The sequence below is a fragment of the Anomalospiza imberbis genome, chromosome 3 (assembly GCF_031753505.1).
Source record: "Anomalospiza imberbis isolate Cuckoo-Finch-1a 21T00152 chromosome 3, ASM3175350v1, whole genome shotgun sequence".
Taxonomy (NCBI): domain Eukaryota; kingdom Metazoa; phylum Chordata; class Aves; order Passeriformes; family Viduidae; genus Anomalospiza; species Anomalospiza imberbis.
This window is the reverse complement of record NC_089683.1, coordinates 35,962,600-35,979,724: the sequence shown is the minus strand read 5'-3', so window position 1 is coordinate 35,979,724 and position 17,125 is coordinate 35,962,600. Positions and strand designations below refer to the sequence as shown.

The window sequence follows — 17,125 nt, the reverse complement described above, 5'->3', positions numbered from 1 at the left end:
CATGCTGCAGGTTTGAATTCTTCACATTATTGAAGGAAACTATTAAACTAAGCCGTGCTGAGAACTTGAGAACTTGCTAAAATGTTACTTTCCTGCCTAGTCTGAACAGATATAAAAATTTCCACACTGATAATATACTTTTTTTTTTTTTTTCTATTTTCTTCCTGTTCTCACAGTACAAAATGACTGTCCTTCTCAGTTTGTAAGTCCACCCTGACATGTTAAAGCTTATCTGCCTTCTCTTGGGGTAAGAGATGATCTTTCCAAAATGGTTAGCAATACTACAAACAGTTAGCTGAAGCTGCTAATCTAAGCAATCCAAAGCTCAGAAGTACCTGAGAATTAGGTTCTCTCTGATAACCCAGTAGGAACTTAGCTGTAGGTTATGACATCCAAAGAAACAAGGCTAACCCGTTCCTTTTGTCCAGGGGATTCATGGTTCATTCACTGAACCAGCCCATTCTGTGTTAGGGCCGAGTAATGAAGGAAGCCTGTTTGCAGGGTCAGAAATTCCAAGTTCCATTGAGTGTCTCCAGCAAACAAAGGTAAGATTGCACAGCCCTGTCACAGCCCCACCCTAAGCCTGTTCTGACAAAGTCTGCAGCAGCCAGAGCTGGGAGGAGAGCAAGACTGATCCAATTCTACTGAGTATCTGAAGAACATGCTCAGTGAGAAGCTGTCATCTTAGACTTTCATGTGTATCTAGGGCAGGAAATTTTTCCAGCTCTATTCAGTGCACAACTCTTATCCCTTTAGGTTCAATTGCAACATGCTTAATATTTAACATAAAAAGACAGCAGAGACATTGGCAGACAAGAAAAGTGACATTTGCAGTTAGTTTTCCTTCAAGGAGGGAAAAGGCTCAGCTAAAACTTTGGAGTGGGATGAGAAATGAAGATGCTACCTGAAAGAATGCAGAAGAGCAAAGCTGTCATCTCCTCTCTGACTTTTATATTTAAATTATGAGGATTTTATATTACAAACCAGATCAAAGATCTGATTTCACCTTCAATTGCACCCAAGAATTTGGGTGAAGTTACATTTATTCTCTGAACTGCAAGCAGCATCTAAAGGGCCCCATTCTATGTACTAGGTATACACAAAAAGCAATATAGTTCAAGTAGTAAGAGTGGGAAAATGATTAACTTCACTTTACTAAGGAGGTCTGAGGCAGAGTTTTAAAATACTTCAAGCAAAATCAAACACCAAGTTGTGACACAGTCAGAAAATGCCCATTAATGACCTAATAATACACTTCCATGAGTGTTTTGAGTCACTACTACTCAGCTTAAAAGGGACATGAATGAAAATAAAAAAATACCAAAAATATTTTAGATCATATTTTAAAAGAAAAACCTCTTCTACAGAACACCAGCTTATGATTAGTGACTTTACTATCATTAAAGAAATAAGTCTAAGAAAAAAAAATCTGCATTATTTACTTACTTCTTCCATTAGCCTTTCATTTGGTGATCCTGAACAAAGACAGACCAGGTAGGTTTGTTTGAAATTGCCTTTTGCACTGATTTCTGGATGGTCAGAGCAGAGTTTTGCCAGGGCAGTAGCTTGCACTAATTGCTTTGTTTTCATTAGGTGCTTAATACGCATATCCAGCAGGACAGGGCCTTCTGACATTAAAAATTCATTCACTAAAAAAAAAAAAGAAAAAAAAAACCAAAAAACCCATTACATGCATGTTACAGAGTTAACAGACTGCATTTACTCATCATGGTTGACCCCTACAATTTACACAAATCAAAGCAGATATAAAAGATACAAAGCAAAGATGAAGGAAACGCTTCTTGGTGAACTGCATTTTTTTATCATAAAGATTCCCTGTCACAGACCTTTTATACCCTTGCAGGTTTTAATTAATTCTAATTTCTTGCCTAAACCGCTGCACACAAAACAGACTGAGAGACCATATAAATATTAAAATATTTAGATACCATTAAATTATAGTTCTACAGAAAGACAACACAAAGCCACTACTCTCACATCCTTTGTACGCTTGTGCTACACCTTTGCTAATGTTGCCTTTTAAAGATTTTGCTATTGAAGGATATATGTGACAAGTACAAAAGTTTCTGAACCCTTTTTTATTGGTGTGAAATGTTTCATACAGTCAAACACTTTATGGTTCTTCAACCAAAAAAAACTTCCTTATTTGAAAAAAGAGGCATATCATGTATACATTTGACTGTGCATAGTCTAAAACTCAAAAGAGATGGGTACTGAACTGGATTTTTCAAACGTGCTCCCACCAGAGTTAAACTCTGTCTACACTAATAACCCAACTCTAGGTGCCTCAGTGGAAGGCATAAGAATTCTACAAAAAGGGGGAACACAGGTTAATGTTGCAAATCTTAAATATACATCTCTGGTCTCATCCAGATCTTCAAGATCAAAATTGTTCCATCTTTGAAGCATGAAGTCTGTTACTACCTCTAGATCATTTAAAGTCAATTATTAAAACTAGACACATAGACAATCAATTTTCTCTAATCCTTTTGATATCATCCCCTCCCTGTTTCCACAAGGTAGGTATATACTGCATAAAAACCCAACATGGTTTTCAGCTGACCTCACTTTAATTTCATAACACATTCTCACATCTTTCAAAAACAGCAGACTTTTTCTACTGATTTTTGTTTCTTTTGTGAAAACCAGCACATTCATTGTATGCTTCCAGTATTAGGAGTAAAATCTTGATCATTTCTGAATGAGATTTTTTCCAACCTTTGCGTATTCCCAAAACCTTCTGGTCATCTGCAGTGCTCACTTTCTGAAACATCTTGATAGGAATGTTCATCATATTCCTTTTAATTGCCTCATCCTGAATTTCACCTGAATCATGTTGCCCATTCACTTAATTTATATTTTCTTGACTTTTCAAATTCTGTTATGATTTGATGAAATAAGTACTTTCAACATGTAAAAAATTAATTCTCTCTGTAATAATTGAACTATTAGAATACGAAATATGGTTTACTTAAAAAAAAAGCTCATCTCATTCTTTGCTTCTTCTCATACTATTTATTTTATGTATGTATTATTGTATGTATTTAAATACTATTCTTCCCATACTATTATTTGATTCACTACTGTTTTTATTTCATGATTTCTCCTTCTTCAAGCTGCTGATATATAGAACATTACTAAAAGTCCATCTTGAAATTGAAATCAGGTCAACCGTTTTCTTTACCACTTTAGTGCACAAGGCGGTAAGGCAGAAAATACTGCCTTTGCAGAAATCAGGCCTGTTAAACACCATCATTATCTTTCATGCATTTTCAGATTTACAGCTGAATTATCATTTCAACCAACTTCTCAGATATTTGTCCATATCCTTGTACCCTGTTACAAATGATCAGCAATGGCTAACTGATGTGTAAGAATATTCAATACAAGAATATTCCCTCTTTCTTCCTTTCCCCATGGTGATGAAGCTATGACCAGATTTGTATTTATGCAGGAACAAAGGAAAATCAGAGCACACTAACAGACAATGGGTAGACAGTAAACACTTTTTGTATTTATTAGAGGATATTCTAAGCAGCAGATAAATGTTCCTTTAATGTCATTACCAATGCATTATAAAAGATGTTCATACTGCCAACCCACAAATGACCCTGTGACTAACCACATTCAGTAGTCTAGCCTTGCTCTTCCTCTACCAGGTACCAATAATCCCTTCGCCCACAACATTTACTCCTGGATAGTCTGCCTGGAATAACATTGGAACATTTTACCTTATTTCTGTAACAAGATACAGGAAGACCTTAGACTTTAAGATATATTGGTAACCCAAGATGTTTCACTCTGATTTATTACTATAATTGCTGTATTTAATATTGTAAACACTACGTTCTATCTGCTAGTTCTCAGTAATCCCCTTCCTTTAGCATTTACTGCTTCAGCCAGCCTACCTTGCATAAGCATCAGCACATTTTCTATTACCTTCTCAACAAGACACAGGAAGACCTCAGGGTTACCAGTTGCATATTAGCTCTTAAGCCTTTATTCTAATCCCAGTGATTATAACCATTATGTTTAACATCTGAACGCTCATTCAAAACATGAATTTTAATACATTTCTTTTGTAACTGAATTAAAGCTGACATTTTAAGACAAAAACGAGTGCTGGGGTTACAGGACTAAGTTTATGGTGGGGAACAGTCTTAAAGATAAGATTTTTGAGGTTCCTGAGGTTTTGTTTATTTTTAAAATACTTGATAAATGTATTTTATTGTGCAATGTCAATTTCAGAAGGTATTGTGGACAAATTGCTAGCCTACTATAACAATTGTAATTTATAAAAATGCTTTGAGACACAAGTGCTTTTCTAGAACAAATCACTTAACCTTTATGAGTGTAAACCCTGATATATTTAATGGGAACAATTATTGGAAAAAATATTAAATGTCAATTTTGTGCAATGCTCCCTCATCTATTAAATTTCACAAACATGTTTGTGCAAGGTATGTGTAAAACTCATATAAAATTACAGAACATGAGGGAAAATAAAGATGTGCAGATAGTATCTGACAGGTGGTACTACAATCTACTAAGTCTAGCAAATTAACTTGGACAGACTGTGATCTAACCCTTTAGACAGTCTCCCTCTTATTATATTGAATTCCATAGCTAGCATATCAGGTCCTACTACCAAGTGATGCCCCGCCAAGTTCACAAGAAGGACTATGAACTTTTATTACGGGTATTGCTTGTACCATATATGGGCTAAACCAGAGAAAACGTAATCCACAGATTAGCAGCACATGAGAGCAGGAATAAGCTCCAGACACTAACAGGTTCTCTGTGGAAAACAGTCCAGATTAAAGCCATGTTTTAGCTGACTAGAAGACTTAAAGAGCACAAAGAATATTTGCCTTACAAAGCACTCATAATCCTACTACCAGACTCCTCATCAGATGTAGTATAGGTACAGATTAATCCACCACCTCTATGTCTTATCAACCTTGCTTTAGCCAGGGAGGATGAAGCCAGGAAGTGAATATACACATGGACAATCCATCTCCAAGAACTTCAGTTGCTAGACAGGAAACTAATGTACTGGGTTTGACAGGGGCGGGGTTAATTTTCTTCCCAGTGGCTGGTACAGGGCTGCGTTTTGGATTTGTGCTGAGCACAGTGATGACAATGTGGAGATGTTTTAGTTATTGCTGGGCAGGGCTTACACAGAGCCAAGACCTTTTCTGAATTTTGCGCAGCCAGGCTGGTGGAAAGGCTGAGGGAGCTTGGGAGGAGACACAGCCGGGACAGGTGACCCCAGCTGACCAAAGGGACATTCCAGACCATGGAACATCATGCTCGGTATATAAGGCAGGGGAAGAAGGAGGAAGGGGAGGACCTTCGCAGTGATGGATTTGTCTTCCCAAGTCACCGTGAGGTGTGATGGGGCCCTGCTCTCCTGGGGATAGCTGAGCACCCGCCGGCCCACGGGAAGCAGTGAATTCATCCCTTGCTTTGCTTGTGTGCATGGCTTCTGCTTTCCCTATGGAACTGTCTTTATCTCAGCTTGTGAGATTTCTACCTTTGCCCTTCCTATTCTCTCCCTAATGCTGCTGGTGGGGGAATGATAGAGTGGCTGAGTGGGGCTTGGCTGGGGAGGAGCCACAACACCTCTTTAGTCATCTTCAAGTGTTAGTCTACATGTGCATTCACACTATGGGTGACTCTGAACTGACTTGATGCTTTCCATATCTACCAGGAGCTGGGACACAGAATCCTTCATGCAAACATCTCAGCACAACTCTGCTGAATGCAGCATCAATCCTGGATGCCTCTGTGGTGGCACAGTGTCTGGAGAAAGGGTAAAAGAAGTTCCAGATGGCTGCTTTGAATATATCCAGGATGAAAACACGTTTTTCTCCTCTCAAAACTGAGGCTGCCGGTATCCTTCAATTTCTGGTGACAGGTGCTCTAATTACTGAAAATAGATCCACGTTGGCTGTTACATTCTGTCTGTTATCAACCTTGACAATCTCTGGATAGTGATGGCTATATACAGATCCTCTTTTCAGCAAGATATTCTTTAGATGCCTCCCTACTACATTTAAATTTACAAAAAATTCAAGAACCTAACTCTTGGCATGCAGGTTTAAATCTCTAAGGATAATTAGAATTAGATACCAAAAAAGCAGCAGCAGCCTGGCTTTTCGTAAGGTTATCAAAGATCCTTTTCCTCTAGACAGTTCCTCCACTCCCCCTCAGTATCAGCTGAGGAGATACCAATGACAGCTTTGAAGGATTATACCATGACTACAAAAAAAACGGTAACCTCGAGGATGGAAAAGCAGGTTCATACTAAAGAGCACAAGCCACACTGACAGAAATTGAGGATGGAAGTGCAGTGTTTTAACATTGCATAGGCTATGGCATAACCTTAAACACTTTGGTATACTTCAACTTTCAGTCTTTGGCACACTGAGCAATAAGGCTGCACATGACTTCAGGAAACCTAATATTCAGTTGTTATTAATTCAGATCAGCTTCAATTCTAGATTAATATCAGTCCCGATCTCACATTAAGCTATCTGGTAGTTCAGGAGTAGGCCAGTATGACAAAAGAGCCACTATGTTGTGAGAAAATGAAGACAACATAACTAAGGTTTCCTTCCGTAACCAATTAATGAAGTGGAGAAATGTAGAAAATTCCTCTCTCCAAATACAAGTGCTTCTTATCTATCATAAGCAATCTTGAGAAAAAAAGTCATGCAGGTGAAACCTGAAGTAATAGCAGGTCCAGTCACCACATAGATGCAATGCAACACAATGTCTGATAGTAGTGCAGGACCTGTTCCCATGGGACTCTTACGAGGAATTCCTTAAAGATGTTAAAGTTAGCTCTCCTGAAGTCCATGGTCACAATCTTTCTTACTGCCCTGTGTCCTCCTTGTCCAATACTGAATTCATGAGCAAGTTCTTAAAAAGACTCAACTATAAGGCAATTAAATATTAATTAAACCTCTCTCTTACAAGTACTTTACTGTTACAATGGCTGCAGTGTGGTTGAGAGGCAGCTAGTAAAGGAGTACTCTGTGGGACTCTGAGGACTACATACAAATCCAAAGTCTGTATTAGGTGTATAACAAGTAATTAAAAGAAGCAACAAAATGCAAATCTTGTGGAAGAGTACACCCAACTTTTGAAAAAAAAATTGAAAATCATATTATACATTTATTAGACTTATCCAAGGGAGCTGTGGTGATTTGAATAAAAGGAGATTCAACTTATTTTCTAAAATCACTAAAAGACGTCTATCAAATCCCTAAAGGTACCAAGCTCTCTTGGCAGTAAAAAGAATAGTTTTGTACAGATAAATTATCAGTTAATGGAAAAAGAACAAAAAACCCAAACTCTCAGTGGGTCTCTGAAGGATCTGTATCAGGGACAGCCTACATCCTGCACTTTTATAAACACCTGGAAAAGGGCAGAGAACCATGATAAAATACGCTGACAAAAGTAGGGTAATAAAAACATGCCAGCAGTCCATAACACAGCATAACAGATAAAATTTAAGTGTTGATAAAACTCCCAAAATTATTTTAATGGAGGAAAAAAAATACAAGCCTAACTGTACATGCAAGCATGATAGGGGAAAATCCTAACACTTAAATAGGTACTACTAGTCCTCAAGAAAATGTCTTGTTTAGTTCTGATTTAAGAAAACATTGGTTCAATGCTCAGTCAAGAAGCAAGGCTAATGTTATGAAAGGAATATTATTATTATTATATATTAAATATTATGAAAGGAATGCTGAAGGAAGCAGAAAATCATATTGACTGCTGAATAAACTTTTAGTTTCCCATACAAGAAATGGGACAGTAAATTTGGAAGACATGTAAGACAGTACAGAAGAAAGAAGATGAGATATGATAGCAGTCTATCAAATCAGATCTTGTGATGCATTCATTAAAAGATGTGAGACTGTTAACTTGTTAATAGATAGAAAATATCAGATGAAATAAGCAGGCACCCAGCTAAAAGGAGGCAGACACTAAGAGGAACTACTTCACTTGATGTAAGAACTGTGCAACTTTGCCACAGATGCTTACGTGTGACGTTTTACACAGATTCTAAAACCATTTTGGCAAAGAATCCAAAAAACAACTAAGATTTAGTCACACAAGGATACCACTTCTGGATTGCAATCACCAAAACAAAAAATAACATATCAAGGCACTATCCTTGTAAGCCTCTGCTGATCATATACTCTTCCCTATGCAACTCTGTTAGCCATTCTCAGAACTCAGGTCTAAATGAATATTCAGTAAAGGTCCTCTTGGCATTTTGTAACTGAGTAAATGATATTCCCATTTAAAAAATATATATGCAGGTTTTTGGTTTTTTTTATTTTGGGTTTATGTCAAATAAATTTTGCATATTAGTATTGAACTTACCCCATCATAAATTACCTGTATGTAAACTCCCTTCACATGGTTTATAAAGAAAATGGCAAGAGAATTTGAGGCACGATTATGTTTTATGCAAAATATCAACATTAAATTATTTGTATGTTACCATGGACATACTATATTAATAAGTCAGAAAATGCTGCATGGATATTTATTAATATAGTTTATAAATTACCAGAAACTATATTGAACAAAAAGCTTCAATCAATCATAATAATATTTTAACGTACCATAAAATTGAAGTAAATAACTTTAAATTTTACCTTTATCTGGGTCCAACTGTTCCTGGGACAGAATACCACACAATACTGGGTTCTTCCACACTCCCTTCTCTTGTGTAAGTGTTGTTAAAATGTGCAGTTCCTGGCTGCCATTTTCCATCAAGTTTTTATGAGCCACCTGAATAATATATTTTACAAAACAAGGTATTGTTTTAAAAAGACATTATTTATGTGTCTTTCATACTCCTTTATATCTTAGGTTACCAAATCAACACCTTACCAGATAGAGAGTTAAATGTATAACAAAACAATCTTAACATTCAGCCAGCCTATATAGGTTTTACTTTTGCCTCTGTTGCCTAAGATATAAGCTGAGAAACCAAAACAACTGAGTGCTTCAAACTCACCTTGAGATTTATTAACAGGGCTACTTCTGAAATTACTGAAACTAAATTTTGAAATAGGCCTCTCTTTTAAAAACAGACGAGCAATTTCTCTAGTCCACATATTGTTCTGGTACCAGATGCCTAAACTTTATCTTCTCAAACTCTTCAGCAGCTCAATTGCTATGTACTGAAGACAAAAAATATTTTTATAATGTCAAAAGATTTTAACTGTTAAGATCTCTCTGCATAGTTCTATGCAAATGTGATGAAACAGTCTGGAGTCTTAAAATCAATTAAAATATCTTCCACTGCACTTATATACTAGAAAAAATTCTGTGAGCAGACCTACACTTGGGAGCAAATACCTGCAAAAATCTGTGGCTTAAGTAGCAATGCACAACTTACACTGGTCCTTAAAAAAATCAAAACACTAAAACAACAAGAAATAGCTCATTTTTCTTTTACTTTTCCATCTGCTCTCACAGCTGTGGAACCCCTCAGCATCAAACACACCTCTTCAGAATTGATTTATATAAGGCAATTACTAGTCAAAATTCACTCTAAAATAATCAGCCTTTCATCTTCCTACATTATTTAGGCTGTGAATCCTGAGGTAACTCTGTCTGGTCTTTTCATTATTATTCTTTATTCCTCCCTCCTCCTTTCTTTTTTTGAAAACTGCAGACTGGACCTCCCACTATATATTTCTGATAAATACACAGAAGCACAACTTGTTCCAACACTCTCTTTTAATGCAGTGCTCTAACCTTAACCAGCCAGTGCCCTGTGAGAGATCTAAAAACCCTTCAGTATCAACTAGCTTTCATTCATAAGTTTCAAACATACAACCATATATAGTAAAGAATTACTTACATGATAATATCTCATTTCTAAGTGTGTTAATAGTAAACCATATTTTAAAACATGACTTTTCTTTCAATAATCTGTTTTTTTTCTCCACAGCTGCTGCATGCAGACAAATTATATTACCTTCAGCAGTAACTGCAGAGTACGTAGGATTTCCAGCTGAAGTCCTTGCTTCTTACAGACAGGCTACATACTTCATATCCCTAGATTTCCAAACCATTCTGAAAAGCTATTCAGTCTTTATTTTATGAACTAAACTCACCTGTACAAAAGCCTGAAATTCTTCCCATTTATTTTCAGGTAAGTCCAGAGGCAGACAGAGTAGAAGTTCAATACAGCTTCTGGAAGTCGAAAAGAAATATTATTTGAAGACATTTTTGATGGTGAAATTTTATAATCAACAATTATTTATTCTAATACCAAAATAGTTGTTTGAAACACCAGCCACAAAACAGTTTGCTTCCTTGAACACATAAAGAAAAAGAGGTCATGAACACGTTTGCAGAAACTGTAAAAGCAAGTTTTCTACAAGACACCATAAAAAAAATCATCATTGCATCCAACTCTGTTAAAGTCTGGGCAAATTGATGCACTTTCAGATAATATGCAGATCAATAGCAAAGCATTTCAAGCCAGGAATGGTGGCTTGTCCTAGGTCAGGAATCTTTCTTGCCTCCATTCCAACAACCAGATATTCTCCCTTATATACAACATCTACCATGAGAAAGGTAGGTGCTGAGAACTGGATTAGGAAAACATTTAGGCAATGAAAAGTTAATACCATACAGACTGGTTTTAGTAACCAAAAAAGCATACTCACAGTGCTAAACGTTCAAGCACAAAGGCTACGTTTTCACACTCAGAGGTAAGGTAGGGTCGTGCTTTAACATAACTTCGGATAGCCACCGTGTACACCTCCAACAGAGGCAGAGGATCTTCTGATGTCTTCCACTTTTCTGCATATTCCAACAAAGTCTATTTCAAAAAAGGAAAAAAACAATCCAAAAATCAGGAACAAATATAAGTTTAAAATTTTGTATTTCTCACTAGTAGATCTCCTTAATATGAATTACATATTCTCAAAGCATGCTTTTTTGCCTTAAAATTAACTGTTTCATTAACAACTGACACTTAAGATTCCATACACAATCATTCTCTGATCATATAAAAACATTATGACTGACACTTCCTCCCTGTGGTAACATCATATAATTCATTTTACATTCCTATTTTCCAAATACAGAAGCCTGGAGAGCTTATCATAGTTAAGGGACTGAAAACTCATTTTTAGACATTCATCTCTACAGTTCAGCTTCTAAAGCAAGTAAATTTGAAAGTATTAGTCTTTATTTTAACTCTTCTACTTCCAGGAACAGTTTTACTTTTCCCCTGCCTTGCCACCTTGAAGACACAGGTATCTTCAGGACATTGATTTTTACATGGCTCAGAAAGGAATATGTTCTATGCATTTTAAAGATACCACTTGTACATCAAAAACGCATTAGTAAAAAAATTGTTTTCCTACTTGCCAGATGAATACCTACAAACAGTGATTTTAAACCAAAACTCATGAGAGTGATGAAATAAACATCAGCAACCAAAGTGCAGAAGACTTCTATTCATTTCAGTCAATGCCAGGGGACTCAGACACACATTTAGGCAGAGTATCCAGTCAACATCCCAACCACATCTCCCATGGACCTCTGCTATCATGCCTAGGGTAACTTGATGGATTGCAAACTAATTCCTACACCATGGCAGGTTGCATGGAGTCTGTCATATTACAATGACTAATTTTGCTGTTTGCTTCTTGAGGGGCACAACACACAGAAAGTTGAGAGTGAGAGAGAGCAGTTTTGGCTGAAAGCAGGGCAATTAAAATATATTGTCTGGAGGAATATGTTCATGGAGCTGTGTGTATCCTGAAGAACAGAGACTCTACAGCCTTTCTGGGCAACCTGTTTCTGAGTGTTTAGAATTCCATTTATTAGGATTTTCTTCCACCAGTACCTAGAGAAGCAGTCTCACAGATTCTCAAGAGAGGGATTAATCCCCCTCAAACTGGTGCTTGCACAGCTGAGAGTGTAGCAGGTGCTCAGCCAGGGCACACTGGAGCTGCTCAGGAGAACAGCTGGGCTGCTGCCCCAGAGCTGGTCCCAAGCTTCTACTGGTGCATGGGGATACACTCCCTCCCACCGTTCCAGCTTTGTGCTCACCTTATGTCAGTGCATTCCCCCTGAATGCTGAGCTCCCTCCCAACAGTCTCTCTGACCTCTCCCTTACCTTGCTTGCTCCCACCAAATCACTATCATCCACAAAAGTGCTGAAGATGCACTCTGTCCCCTCATTCACTTACTAATAAAGAAGAGAATATTTGCTCCAGTATTGAGCTTTGATAGGAAGCCACAAGTAGGTGGCTGCCATCTGGTCTTTGTACTACTAAGTCTTTGGGACCCACACTTCAATCAGTGGACTATTTCAAAGTTTTGTTTATAAGAATACTGTGGGAGATTATGATACTAGGACCTGCTGATGTCTAGCAGAAAAACATCTGTTACTATCCCTTGTCTGCAGAACCACCTACTTCATGGAAGGAAACTAGGTTTGTCAGCGTGAAAGCATGTTACAGAGCTCATTCTGTCAAGGACATTTAGCAAAAGTCATAGTTCTCCTTTTTATTAAGGTCAGCTGTAAGTAAACTAATTTTGACAACTTTGTTTCAATTCTGACAAGGTTTGTTCTGCTAAGGAAAAATCAGAGCCCTCTGAGCAACAAAGCTCTTCTGCTAGAGAGTCCTCCACATACCTGCACAAGAAACAGAACAAAGCGCTTCTCAGCTCATTTAACATCTAATGTTGAAATTTTGTTTAATTTCTAACATATTAGTACAACTATCTGAAAGAACTTGCTATGTTTGGGATACAGTGAAACTCAAATGATAAAATGGAACGTGGTGCAAGTTTATGCATCAGAATGTAAGAAAACCAAATGTTAACTGTTGTGGAAATGCAAGCCATCATATTAAAAAACAAGACAAAACAAAACTAGGTTTATTCCTGTCTTCAAATCTGCTAAGCTAAGCTTAAATTCAGCATTGTCTATATTAGCTGTCTGTAGTGAGTTAGCCAGTGGTAATATTAAGAACATACTTAAAATTCTTATATTTCACAATATCCAAATAAATCCTCTCAATAAAGAATGTCAGCTATACTGAACTGAATCAGAAATCTGCTTCATGTGGTCATTTGCAATTACAATACCACCACCACATTATATATCACATTATATATCATTATAAATATTCACAAAAAAAAAAAAAAAAAAAAAACCAAGCCCAAAGGTATCTCATTCAAGGACATAACAGGTAAGAAATATGCAAGTTTTGGTAAAGTGCTGCATTAAAGCCTGGTTTGGTTTTAAAGGAGATCTTACTACACAATCAATATGTAAAGAAGTTACATACTCTCTCTCTCTCCTGCAGCAGTAGATGCTTCTGAGCATCTAGTGCTTCCTCCTGGAACCTTGAACCAGACTGGAATATTGTCTATTTTACTGTAACAAGCAATTTGACGCTGTCCTAAGAGCAGCCAAAAAGCACCACAGATCACGGCAGAGAAATCAAGGAAGAGCAAAACAGAGATGAAGCACATTAGAAAAACAGAGGAGGACTGGATAAACAAGATGACAATATTAGCAAACACTATTTCAGTACCACTTGGCAATTCTGCTCAATGCACTAGAATAATCAGACCAGAACAAAGCAGTTGCCTTCAAAGAATCTTGAAAGAAACTCCAGCTAAAAGCCTCCCTTTGTCCTGATACTCTCATAACCAGAAGTACTATGACTTCCATTACTGAGTTGTCACATGAAACATGTTTAAGGATGCTAGTGGAAAAACAGCAAAGCTGAACAAAAACTAGCCCAGGAAAGTATACTTTATATTCTTCACTTTTTGGGTCTTGGAGCAGTGTTTTGGATAGAAAAGGCAATAACTTCTTCACTTTGTCCAGCTGATATAAATAGTCACAGTAAAAGAGCGAATAGCATAACCTTCAGTTTACATGAATGCCACAGACCTGTAAAAGTAACCCTCTCTCCTCAAACTGATGTTGTTTCTTGTTAAGAATTCACTAGAGCAATCAATATTGCACCTTTCGTGGTACAGTACTTGCAGAAAATTTAAAATAAAAAGCACAGTGATATAATTCTTTTTCCTTATGGAGTAAACTTTTTCTCCTTTTAAGTGCTTTGGAATGACTTGCATTTTCGTACTGGAGAAAACACCACACAAGTGCTTTTTGTTAAAAGAGTATAACACTGTAACCAATTTCACACTTGCTTAGAAGACAATTCTCCCTGTAAAGGGAAAATGTGAAAACAAGTTGCTGGCGAGACTGAATAAAAGAGGGTCAAACATGGTAATCTGAAATTCAGCATAGTTTACTGTTCATATTGATTCATAGATATGCTGGGAAAATTATTTGCATTAGTCTGGAATGCTACTTAGCTCAGACAATTAGCTTTGTAATTGGCGATAAAGAGTTAAAACTAACACTGTCACACAAAATTACTTCCCTTTCTGATTAATTTGAAAAAAACATACTTCTCTTTTTAGACAAAATATATATTTTAAAAACCCCAAACCAAACCACAACAATAACCAATCTCCCAAGGGGTAGCTAGCATATAAGACCAAGGCAGTAACAGCATAAACTACATTCAGTTTTACCCAGCTTTTATCCAGGTTGTCCAAACTTGCTACACCCTAGCCTATAAATAGCCAAATCTGGCCAAGTAACTGGTCAGTAAGGTAAGTTGATATTTAGGAAGTTATCTATGAAGTCATGAAGTCACTTTAATACTTGAAACACCATGTTATTAGTTGATGCAAATTTCATTTTGAATGTGGCCCACCTACTTTTACCCATCTCCTCTTAAAAAGACCACAGCAAACAACAAGATTAATGTAAGCTTTGGTAAATGAAGGACATTTCAAACTAGGTACCAAGCAAGGACAACATATCCTGGAAGTGCCTCAAAGTGTTGAGGAAGCAGAGGAAGAAAAAGGGGTGAGAAAAAAGGAGTAGGCAGGAAAATATAACTAAACATTTGGTCATCTAAGAAGTGTGACTAAAGAGTATCAAGAATATTTTCACCTGCCATTGCAAATACGAGAACATAAGGAAGAAACGGACAGGCTCAGTAGAGAGACACGGATTCATAACATGACAAGTGACCACTGAGACCTGTAACAACAAGATCAGGAGATCCCAAGTTTCATGGTAGGTGGTCAGCATGCTAAAGAACCACCAGCTAGGCAGTATCACCATCCAATCTGCACATGGGGGGATACCGAAGACTGCGGACCCATTATGAATGAACCAAGCAGGAATTCTCCCAGACAAACAGGAACTTTGCAGAAATACCATGTAGTCATTAATACCAGAAAATTGTATGAGAGAAGAACTATAAAAGCACTGGCAGAAACTATGACAGTCCAATGAAGACCACTACAATCCACATTCAGATTATTAAGAATAAATTGAAGCAAATAAAATCTCATTTTTAAGATATGAAGTTCACCAGCAGTTAGTCAAAATAGATGTAATCAACAGATTAGCAAATTCTGAGAATACACCATCTAACAAAAAGTATTCAGAGTGTTGGTGACCTGTTACTACCATCTTTTAAAAGCAGCAAACACACTGTAAAAACGAAGAAGAGAAGTTTGCACTATAACATAGTGGCACTAATTTCAGCATTAAATAGTGATATTTTTATCTCATATATATAGATCAGCCACTTCCAAGCCATTACATGAACTATATTAAGGACTTACACCCACCACACCCTTCAAAAACATTCGTTAGTATGACAGATTTCCTTGTCTGGATGTCTCTAGACTGTACAGCACTGCCATTATACAAAGAAAATCAAATTCATTCTGCTTTGCTTAATGAATCAGTGTTGTGCTCTGCTTACAACCATAAAAAGAAAGAATTTTACCCCCAGCCCTGGGCCTCATTAAGTTATTTATCTCCCTAGTTGGGACATGCTTGTTAATCAAGCCAAGTACTGTATTCCAAGCACAGCAGCAAAAGTTTTGTTCCTCTTTTGAGACTGAAGCAGGCATTTTATTTTAGCAGCAGCTTACACAGTCAAGAATCCTCCAAAAGTGGAATAATCTTGACTCTACAATAAAAAAATGCACTATATCTGTGATTTAAACTGTGGAAAATGTATAAACACACATAAGATTCGGACAATTTTCAATCTTTATCACACCCCTTACAAGACTGTTGCTGTAGCAACCCACCCACCAGAGGATGCTTTTACTGAACAATATTCTTTGCTAAAATTAGCCCTACCACACCAAAGCAGTGGTAAAATATGTTTCATATTTAAAAGCAGCATTATTTACTGTTACCAGGAGTTATACGTGTATGGTCCACACTTACACATTTCTTCAGCTCTGAAGAACAGATTCTTACCCTGAACATACCTGAATAAGGGTAAGCTTACTTAAATTTATGTAAGGACATGCCTGGGACTGTCGTTTTCATTCCCTGCTACACCCAAAGGACTAAGAGGCTGGGAAAGTGACAGACAGTGGTCACACAGGTAAGTTGCACCTCTCAAACAACTGCAGTAAGTAGCAAAACCTTTATTTCAGTGACTTTCTTCAAGCACATCCACACAGGAGAAAGTCCAAACAACAAGCTTGGCACAACTTGTATTTTGTGGAGATGAGTCTTAGGGAGCTGCACATAAAGAGTGGCTGAAGGAACTCCCTCCATGAAATAAACTCCACAGTGGCAGAGGTAGCAAAGCAATGACAAAGCTCCATGCACACAGGCAGGTGCAGGAGCTACAGCACTTCTCAGTGAGATCACTCTGCCACTTGCTGTTCCCATGGAGCATTCCCACAGAGGCAGGGCTCCCCTTGTACCTGCCAACAACCAACTGATACAAAAGAGCAGCTGCTTTCAGAGGAACTACCAATGGCCTGATTCAAGAAAACAGGTCAAGCTTTATTCAAAGCTGGTGAAAAATGGCTACAGTTCTGCTATCATGAACAGGAATTTCAAAGGAAGGTGAGGGCTCCAGTCAAGAAAGGGTAACTGAAGAAAACCAGTAAAGCAAGTCTCCCATATGAACCATGCACATGATTTAAGAATATTTTTTTTTACTTAAGATTCTCCCCTGTA

The 17,125-nt window shown here is 37.3% G+C and overlaps 1 protein-coding gene and 1 long non-coding RNA gene across 5 annotated transcripts in view; one reads left to right on the top strand and one right to left on the bottom strand.

Moving 5' to 3' along the window:
* Positions 1-17,125, top strand: part of LOC137470529 (uncharacterized) — a 250,412-nt gene that overhangs the window by 63,949 nt on the left and 169,338 nt on the right. The window lies entirely within an intron of this gene.
* The window catches only part of ZNF292 (zinc finger protein 292), a 50,487-nt gene that overhangs the window by 12,651 nt on the left and 20,711 nt on the right, over positions 1-17,125 (bottom strand). For 2 of the 4 annotated variants that reach the window (XM_068183996.1, XM_068183997.1), the window contains exons 2-5: positions 10,737-10,891; positions 10,179-10,257; positions 8,706-8,841; positions 1,447-1,649 (exon numbers count right to left, since the gene is read on the bottom strand). In XM_068183996.1, the coding sequence (XP_068040097.1) occupies positions 1,447-1,649; positions 8,706-8,841; positions 10,179-10,257; positions 10,737-10,891 (573 nt within the window). Of the gene's footprint in view, positions 1-1,446; positions 1,650-8,705; positions 8,842-9,070; positions 9,209-10,178; positions 10,258-10,736; positions 10,892-17,125 lie in introns of those variants that run through there. The other 2 variants (XM_068183998.1, XM_068183999.1) reach the window with 2 other exon arrangements.